This window comes from Macrobrachium nipponense, chromosome 18 (assembly GCF_015104395.2).
Source record: "Macrobrachium nipponense isolate FS-2020 chromosome 18, ASM1510439v2, whole genome shotgun sequence".
Lineage (NCBI taxonomy): Eukaryota > Metazoa > Arthropoda > Malacostraca > Decapoda > Palaemonidae > Macrobrachium > Macrobrachium nipponense.
Genome location: NC_087211.1, coordinates 9464907 through 9475235, shown reverse-complemented (window position 1 = coordinate 9475235; position 10329 = coordinate 9464907). Strand labels below are relative to the sequence as shown.

At 35.8% G+C, this 10329-nt stretch overlaps 1 protein-coding gene across 1 annotated transcript; it reads left to right on the top strand.

Moving 5' to 3' along the window:
- Positions 1 to 5187: 5187 nt before the first annotated feature.
- LOC135196883 (uncharacterized) lies at positions 5188 to 8021 on the top strand. Its single transcript, XM_064223656.1, has 4 exons — positions 5188 to 5327; positions 6709 to 6838; positions 7448 to 7571; positions 7799 to 8021. The coding sequence occupies exons 2-4, from the start codon at positions 6710 to 6712 to the stop codon at positions 7882 to 7884; spliced, it is 339 nt and encodes a 112-aa protein (XP_064079726.1). The 5' UTR covers positions 5188 to 5327; position 6709; the 3' UTR covers positions 7885 to 8021.
- The last annotated feature ends 2308 nt before the right edge of the window (positions 8022 to 10329 follow it).

Genomic DNA, 10329 nt, shown 5'->3' with positions numbered 1-10329 from the left:
CGCCTTATCATACAAGGCACAGGCCCTAATATATATACACAAATATATATAGTATAATATATATATGTATATATATATATATATATATATATATATATATATATATATATATATATATATATATATATATTACTAAATTCGTTTCCTTAAACTTTGTGCTCTTAATATTTTAGTACAGAGAATCAATAACGAAGCACGTAAGAAGACTAAATCTAGTCATTGTATTAAACTTTCCTGTTGATTATAATCTCTGTCACACAAAACTTCAAAGTCGCGATCGAAACTTCATCTAATAATATTAGGGGAAAATGTTCCCCCAGAGAACCATTCAACGAAAGGTGTTTCGGCTCTTTTCATTTTGCATCAGAGACTGATTTTAAGGTTTCTGACTCACATTGTACTGTGCTTGTCTGAAAACTGATAAGTAAGGCAGTTAGGGAATCTCTTTAATCGAACTTCAAAAAGTGAAAATCTAATTGCAATAGGCTTAAAGATAAAACACCGACTCTTTTCTGCTCCAGGCTTTTTAATCATGTCCCTCTTTTAAACGCTGAACAGCTCTTTTAGCCTGAAAATGACAAAAATATTCTGTGTTGGGGGGGAAGGGTGGAGGTTCGGAGCTCAGCTGTCTGGTTTCAGTAACTGTCACGATAATTTACATATAAAACATGACAAAAGTTAGATATGTACCCTTCAGTCAACGAATGAAATGCTTTTTTTCTTTTTTTGATAAGTCAAAAAGGTCATTGCTCTGTCTGTCTGTCTGTCTGTCTCCTCTCCCCCCCCTCCCTCCCCCCCCCTCTTCTCTCTCTCTCCTCTCTCTCTCTCGCTCTCTCTCTCTCATCTCCTCTCTCGCACACACACACACACACACACACACACACACAAATTTAAGGAATGATGGGCTTATTTAAGTAGCTGCAAACATCCACTAAGGATCCTCATTAGGAAAACATCTACTGTCTAAACACACATTATTCCATTAGTCTTTAGCCAGAAGTCAACTCCTTTACCATTCACTCTTACCCACCCCCCCTTCCTGTTTGTCAACAGAATCTTTTCTATGCCTCTTGCTCATTCTGCGTTCTAAAAATGACGAACGGCAGTGTCTCTCTTATTAAGTATCACTTGGACTTCGCCCTACGGTACACAACTCAATTCACGTCAGAGGCTCCGAGTCTCTTAATTATGTTGACCTCCGTAGCGAGGCTCTTCTCCTACTGACCCTTTTTTCTCTCGAACCCTCGCTTCCCGAAAAACATGCTCGAATGACGTCACTTTTCTGAGGTCCCCTGTGCATTTTGTAACTGGAATACTGCATGAATTACTGCATGAGTCACCCATTTTCTCGTTCTGTCTTTGAATATGTTATTAATGGTTACCTTCATGAAGGAAAAAATAAAACTACTCATAAGCAAGATAAAATGGGAGACATTTTATATCAGTAAATAGCATGAAATGTGTATTTTCTAAAATGTTTTCTCACCGTTAATCCTTCTTTTGGGTTATATCATGGTTTGTCTTAATATAAAGGTTCTCTATTTATGTTTGTTTTTTGGGAGATGTATCAAACTTAAGTACAGACTATATATATCGTGTATGTGTGGGTGTGTGCATGTATGTATTTATATTCATATTCCCTTTATTCTATCTTATTTTATTTATTCATTTATTTATTTATTTATTTATTTAATTATTTATTTATTTTTAGTAAAATTAAGGATTTTATCATCATTGCTTTTGTTCAATAAAATTTACTTCAAACAATATCAGGGCATTCAGAGTTACCTAAAATCTATTTGTTGATTTCCAGTTGAAGACTCATTATTATTCAGAGGTGTCCTTTGTAGGACCCACCTCCCTCTAAATAAATTCGGAAGTTGCGAAACTCGATGGTTCTGGAGATCACGAGACAAAAAGTGGGAAAAATTGGCGACGCAGAGAAGGAAAACTTTGCAAGAATGAAAACTGGGGAGGGGTTTCATTAAGGAACCTTTCTCTCATCAGAGGGAAAACGGCTACAGCAGCGGCATCAAACGTTTCCTTCAGGATTCCAGCGTTTTCCCCCTTTGTTGTTCTTTGCTGTTGTTCTCGGTAAAGTGTCCCCTTGGAGATCTTTTGCCACTCGACGAGAAAAGAAAACTGCAACGTTTTATGGAATTCCAAAGGGAGCCTTTGATAGCTAGCCCCTTCTCTCTCTCTCTCTCTCTCTCTCTCTCTAACGAAATAGTATCTGAGTCTAGATAACGAGTTCGATCTCCAAACCAGGCTGAGAATGAAGAGACATGGGCACTTTACCTTAAAATTCAGTGAGCCTATTTTGAACTAAGCAGTGAATTGTCAATATGAATATTAGTCGATTGTTGTATCTGTCGTTGGATGAGGTGGGAGAATGAATAAAAAAATTGCATGATATGTTTACTATTGCTCACTTTTTTTTTATACTAATGACAATCCACATTTTATTTAAGAATCAGAACTTTATCACCTGCCATAGTGACCACTTTCAAATGCCGCGTTACTTTCTCCCAGAGTCAAAAATATATAGTGTAAAAAACACGTTTACTCATTTACATTAAAGAACCATTAAAAAGATCAAACTTATACATCCCAAATACTCTTTTAATCGTTGTCGTTTAGTTGATAAAAACTGACCCATCACTTTTTATTTTTCTTCGTAGAAAGAAAACAGACCCATATTTGGAATCCTCGTAAAAAGTTTTTAAGAATTAGGTCTTATTTTTTCTCTAGAGCCAACAGTTCCTTATGGTCTCCCCAAAACTATAGTCTGGATAAGTCCAGTCTTACTCATTTTCATCATACCCACAATGATTCACTTTACTTTTTCCACGAATTTCCCTCAGATATCCATTCCCAGATTCAGTCATACCCTTTTCCAACACTAAACTACTTATGTCATTATTCCGCAAACAATTTTTGATGGTCCTTGCTATTTAGCCTGTTTATAGAGGCTCTTGTCTTCTTATTCCGTTTCATTATTTGCCTCCCAAACTGCAAAGGACGAAGCACTTGTATTTCGCTCAGAGACCGAGCATAAATCCAGTTCATTGCCATAAAGAGAATATTCCTTTTGTTTCGCAACATTCCCACATCCCCAACCTTTGTCATCTCTGAAGGGGATTCCTTTATCATGTAAATAAGCACAAGTGTAAACCTGGATGAGAGTGAAGTCCTCTGAAGGGATTCCCTGTTTAATGATGATTATGATGATGATGATGAGAGCTAGACTGGATATCTGTCTGTCAGCGTTCTTTCTTCAGAGGTGACAGGAATTTTATGGGAATTAGGACATTTGCAGAAATGTCAATTTTATTAAAAAGTGCTTTTATTTCCATGCTTTGAATACTTCAGTTTTATTAGATGAAGGAAATATATATAATATATATATATATATATATATTATATATATATATATATACTAATATATATATAATATTATATATATATTGTATATATGAATATGTATGTATGTATTATATATATTATATGTATAATGTAATGGTTATGTATGTATGTTTGTATGTATGTATGAATGAGAAACTGTAGCTGATAATGTCACAGGAGCATTTTATTGAATGCACTTATGGGGACTGTCACATCGCATTTGTCACATTACAAAAAATGATACCTCTCTCTCTCTCTCTCTCTCTCTCTCTCTCTCTCTCTCTCTCTCTCTCTCTCTCTCTGTTCTCCCCTACATTATCGCTTCAAGAAAAGGTGTCTTGAAATCAGGCAAAATCTTGCTCCTCCCTGATATTGTAAGGTTACGATATCTGTTCTTTAATTTGCAAGTCCTCTGCTCCTTCTTTCGACGATGAACAGGGAGCTAAGAACAAAGCCTCTTCTGAGATGAATGACCGATAAATCGTGCGGAAAGGGAAAAAAAATCCGGTGATAGACAGAATAACCTCAGCAAAAATCATTCTCTCTCTCTCTCTCTCTCTCTCTCTCTCTCTCTCTCTCTCTCTCTCTCTCTCTCTCTTGTTTATTAACCTCTGTATTCACGTCGATAAATTCTCTAGATAATTTTTAATAGGAGTTGTATCAAGATATATTTTAAAGTACTTCGTAAATGTTACGAATAGAATAAACAAGAGAGAGAGAGAGAGAGAGAGAGAGAGAGAGAGAGAGAGAGAGAGAGAGAGAGAGAGAGAATGATTTTTGCTGAGGATTTTATCCTGAGATCTAATTATGATTTGTTTTCAGGGAAGATTTTCACCTCAAACGAATATTTCTTCTAATGACTGATATCTTAACAAAACTGATGCTATTTGTAGTAATGAAAATCATCCCATTATTTTCCTCAAGTTCCTAATATTTCCATTTCAAAGTAAACATTTATGTCCATCACTAGTGTATTTGTCTACGTAAATCAAGATTTTAGCTCAGACCTCGTAGAAGAATAAAGGAGTTTCGTTACAGATTTTATAAGCTATAAAATAACTGGCTTGCTTTGGCGCTGTATAACAATTTTTTAATCAGAGGGAAACATTGCAAAACGATTCTTAATCCAGCAACATTAATTTATATTAGATTCGAAATGAAACAGTCTTGCTTTTGCATGAACGTACATATTCCGCGCTGTAATATTAATGAGTGCCATTCTGTTTGGGAATGGAGATCAGGAATGATTTACGAAACATATCAACAATATTTCCTCCATGTATCCGTTTTGATTTTATGAAATCTCTCCAAAAATGATTTACTCGCGTTTTGCAGAGGATGAGGAATGAAATCCTCCTGGGACGAGATAGGCATTGGCATTAATATTTGTGCCATGATCCCTCGATTCTCGACATCCAACCACAATAAACATTTCCCTTTTTATTGGTCTCGGTCCTTTCTCTGTAGTATTGGAACGTATTCCTAGAGGACTTAAAGATTAACTACCTGTGTCTCTGTTCGGTGATCTCTCTGGTTTGCAGTTTTCCTCAGCATAAGGCTCTTGCTGTAAGTGATAATATCCGCATTCACTGCAGGCAGATAATACACTAATTACTATCTCTTTGCGGTACTCCCTTAAACTCACTATTTATGTTTCCATCACTTGAAGCTGCAGAGTCCTAAATCTGCCTAGGTTCGTCGAACAATACCGAAACTACGCAGGAATAGTTCAGCACTTTCTTTTCTCATATATCTGTATTTTTAGTGTCTTTTAAGTCTTGTCGAAACTGTAATTGGACGAACCTGCTCTCAGACTCGTCAGTCCAGTCTTCATTTTCTGACCTGACACCTTCCACTTTCCGTTCTTCAAGACTTGAGTATTCGTCTAAGTGTTTTCCGACGGTGCTTGCTTAACTCAAAAGGTAAAGAATGTTATTTCTGTTAATCTTCAGTGTCATTGTTGCGATGAATGTGTAATTAACCATTATATGAACTGGGGATCTAGTTTATCCTAGAGAATCCCTTTACTATTTCCGTTCTTCAAGAGTTGAGTAATCGTCTGGGTGTTCAGACGGTAATCATAAGCAAAAAGGTAAAAGACCATTAGTTTGGGATAGTTATCAATTCCTATCATCGTGCTGAATTGAAAGTCCTGTGAATTGTAGGTAAACGCTGCTGGCATTCGTTTCCGTATGTTTTGATATTAACGTTGTATTGAATAATGTAAATCATTCAACCACGGTCAGAGCATCTAGTTATCGGAGAATCCTTGATCTGTAGGTCGTGTATAACGGAGTGAATTTTAATTTTTCGCTTTTATTGCGAGTTATAAGTTTTCCCTAATTTTCAACTAAGACATTAAACGTTAAATAGTCTTCTAGGTATCGATTTGAGCTCTGCTATAACATTTTACCTAAGATTAATTTTAGATTTATTTCCTAGAAACTGATTTATTCGAATTGACGTCTTACTTAGAATCTTCAAGAGTACTGCAAGACAGATTGTTACATGAACATACGAACATACTCTATAACAATATCTTATTAGGGGTTACCTCCATCCACATTTTAACTTGCGATATAAAGGTTTATATTGCGAGCCTAAAAATTAATCAATTTGTCTCAAAACCTAACTGATTCGTGATAGTTATTAAATCTAACTTGCGAGCATGCTGTCCTTTGTAAAACCTCTCTACTTTGGGTCCCAGTTTTGGGTAACATTTTGCTTGTGGGTAAAAACGATTATGCATGTAAGTTTCTTTGACTTCAGATTTAAAGTACGAACTACCATTGCCTTTACAACATCATATCCAATAAATTAAGGCAAAGATTCCGTATAAGATTATCTAGCTGTAATTATATCGCAAGATTCCCTTGCATTCCAGACGAAACCATCGAAATACATCAAAACATAAAGGTAGTCTGTTTATGTCAACCACTGGTTTGCTATAAAAAAACTCAAGTTTTAAACAACTACCAAAGGTAACTATAATTATAAAAGCTCATTCAAAACCAGGCAGGGTTGTGGCAGTTTCCAAAGCTGCCTCTTACGTTTTGTTTTTTGTTAACGCTACATTTCTTAATTTCATAGTATTGGAACAATAACGACAACTATTAATGAGTTTAATCTCTTAGTTTTCTTCTTCTGCAATGATGTGACTTATCTTTTCCTAAATTTCAGTCATTCTTATAGTGGTTAATTCAGCCACTGACTGTTCAAAACTGTAGGTCTTTTAAATGTTAAATTTAGGTGTTAAGTTGACTTTTCATCGCATTGTTTTATATATTGCAAACCTGTTTTCAGAATGCATATCCCGTACTTCAACATGTTCTGGCTTAACGTTGCTCTGTGGACAATCATTCTCCTGTTTTATTTAGCTTATTCTACAACTTTGGTCGTCGATCAATGCGTCATCTGCTGTAGGAGGAAGAAGGTGAGGATCTAGCTTTTTTTTAATTGCATATATATTACTAGTTTCTTTAATGTAGTATATTACAAAGAAAATCTAATTTGTCATTATTAATAAATTATAAACCTTCTCTAATAAGTTATGTCCACAAGAGACTTCGGAAATAAATATTACAAAACAGGAAGCCAGCTACTCGAATCTGTACCTAGCTAATAGTTCCTGTCTAAAACCGGTGACTTTTAAGAACCTGAAAGCTATCATTTAACATTTGATAATAGTGGAAATATCTAAAAGTAATTCGCAGAAATCCTGAAGTTAATAATTTTATCCATAAAAATAGTTTGTCGTATGTCGAGAGACTAATAGCAGTAAACTAGCAACGTCATTTGCTATTATTAGCCTTCTTGAGTTTCGTAAAAACTGACTTTAGCATGTGACTATATAGCCTTAATCAAATTTGGTAAATCTTGGGTAACAACACTTTTTAAGTTTGCGGTGTTAATGTTTTCGTTTTTGTTAAAACACTGCCCTGGAATTTTAATCTTCTTTAAGATCAGTTCATATAATCTTACAATGTTTTCCTTAATGTTTACTATTCGACTGGTCATTTTTCCCTTTTTGTAACATTTGCAGAAGCATCAGAAGGGTTCCCATTCTACAGAAATGACAAGTGTCCAGGATACTCTCTCGGACGACCGTCCTCAGACCGAAGGAGAGGTTTGTACTCGCCACTCGACAAGCTGCTCTGCCCTCAATGGTAATGTCAACCTTCTTTCTCTTATATAAATTATGTTCTTAAATATTATCGGCTCTTGATGTGCTACCATGAGTTTCATACTATAGCTGCCATTAATCCAATGACTATCTGAACTAGAATAACTAGAACTGATTACTTAAGTTTTTCACAATCAATTTGTTAGCTTTAAAACTCCTTGCCTTCAAATGACCAGAACAAGGCTAAATAGAAATTTCTCTCCCATGCAGAGCGTCAAGGCCTTCCTCAAGACGGGCACACTCTGCGTCATCAACAGGCTGAAGAAGTAAGTGACGCTTCGTCAGTTTCTAGATGATGAGACTGCAATTCTAGACATCTGAAATGAGAAAATGGGACTTCCGGTAGAAGAATCTTCAACAGATTTTAAACTGAGAGAGCATTTGGAAAACTAGACAAGGAACTTCACGATGTGATGGTAATTGCTGCGGTAGTTTACTGTTGATAGGACGAAGAGTGTGAGCATTGCAAGATTATAGGTTCTTACTACAGCAAATTGCTGATGCTGCGATTATCCGGGAAAACTAAATCCCAGGAAGGTATCTTTCGTCATTCTGTCAGCGTTGCCTTCCTGGAGTTCGTTTATGGTCACTAATTCAGAGTCCCCCTAATTTTAATGTTAATTCAGGGACGGTAAGAGTTATGCCAAGTTGTAAGGTAGACTGCAGCAAATTTATATTGTCTTGTAACCACAGGTTACTCTGCTTCAGTGTTCAGCTCTAGTCCTTTTATCTACTTGTATATCCATCATTAAGGGCAATACTGCTTAAGAGTATACATATGAGTGGGTATTAAACAGCAAAATAATCTTAATTGTGTGTTTTTGAGAGACCTGCATATGCGGGCTATGACAAACGGGGCATCTTTTTGAAAGAATCTTGTCGGTAATTCTACATTTTTATCTATCTTTGGGAGACTTGGTTCCTGGCTGAACTGAAATATGCCTAGACTAGAATTTATTGAACTGTATGCTTTTAAATGACTGGACTGGACTGCAAATTGGGTAGAAAGAATTATTTGTTGTAGAGGTTAGATGACTAGACTTCGACAAGTTTAAAAAGTCCATATTTTTAGCTTGGGATCATTAGTATTGTGCGTGTTTTGTAGTATTAATGTGATTTCCAAATACTCGTGTAGGACATAATTTACTGTAACAGGTTTAGGACATTAATAATAACATTTAATTTTGTCTTTAATGTATCACAATAAAAAGACTATTTAGATTTAATTTTCCCTGGTTTAAGTCTTTCACTATTTATAATTAAGTTTATAACTAAGCAAGCGTTCAGTTTAATACTGAAGTGTTAATAAATATTTTTAGCATTAAATTGTTTGACCAGTTTTAAGTCACATTGGACTGTTACTGTAACTACAGGTTACATACACCTTATGAGGTCACTGATTGTTTTCAGTGACATATTTTGTAAATGAAATGACCAGCGAACTCGCCACGCCAAATGAGAGTATACACTTAAACATAAATTATTATTCAGAAAGAATTTATAAGATTTCGAGAATGAACCGGATTCGTGAATGAAAAGGTCTGGTTAGATGTCGAACTGGTAATACTACTATTGTTCCAAAATGTTGTCAGATTGTACGGCAATAGTGTCCATACATTTGAACGCGTGCCTACAGTATAGAATGTTTTATTCATTTTTGTGAATGCTGGCGAAATAATAACGATGCTGACGAAAGAATGAAGATTTATATCATGCTTACTCAAATTCCAAAATGTTGCACTTTTGTGATCATCCACCCAAATTACTCCATTATACACAGTTTGAAGGGGAAAATGCATCTCGATCAGTGCAACTGGGGCTGATATCGGTAGATTTTTATTCTACCGTAGCGGGTGGGCTTTGTAAGAACACGATTATAAAATAAAACTAATAAGTGGGTGGGATTGTCTCAAGTCAGCTGAGTACTACGTGGGTCCGTTAATTGATCGTGTTTTGTAAGCCGTGATTATTTTTTCTTTAGACACACACATATATATGTATATACATTATCAATATATAGATATTTTTATATTACACACACATACACATACAACGCCCACCCACTTCAGTAGAATAAAAATCGACTGATATCAGCCCCAGTTGCATGGATCGAAATGCATTTTCCCCTTCAAACTGTGTATAATGGAGTAATTTGGGTGGATGATCACAAAAGTGCAACATTTTGGAATTTGCTTGCGATACAGCTAGGTCAGAATCAATGCGGAATTTGCCCAAACGACACATTTAGTTTTTAGTGGGATAAAATAGTGTCGCTTTTTAACTGGGTTTAAAATTAAATTTTTGCGAGTAATAACAGTTAATTACTTACATTGGGTTTAGGGTACTTCATAATATGCATTGCTACAAAATTCCCTCCAGAAATGGGTTGAAGGCTCGTCTACCGAGGGCAAGAGAGAGAGAGAGAGAGAGAGAGAGAGAGAGAGAGAGAGAGAGAGTGGGGAGGCCAGGGAATCTCTCCGTCCAGATGGATGACCTCAGAATGAAGAACATAGTACTTACTCATGCTTTTTTAGAAATCGCAATATGAGACTTACCACTTTATAAGAAATTCGCTTCTGAAAAAGTTCGAAAACTTTCATAAAAGCTTTAGAAAGGCGATATGTTCAACACAATATCCAATTGCTTCTTCAAAGTACGCCGTGTCCTACATGGACCGAGAGAGAGAGAGAGAGAGAGAGAGAGAGAGAGAGAGAGAGAGAGAATTTACAAGGCCGCAAGCG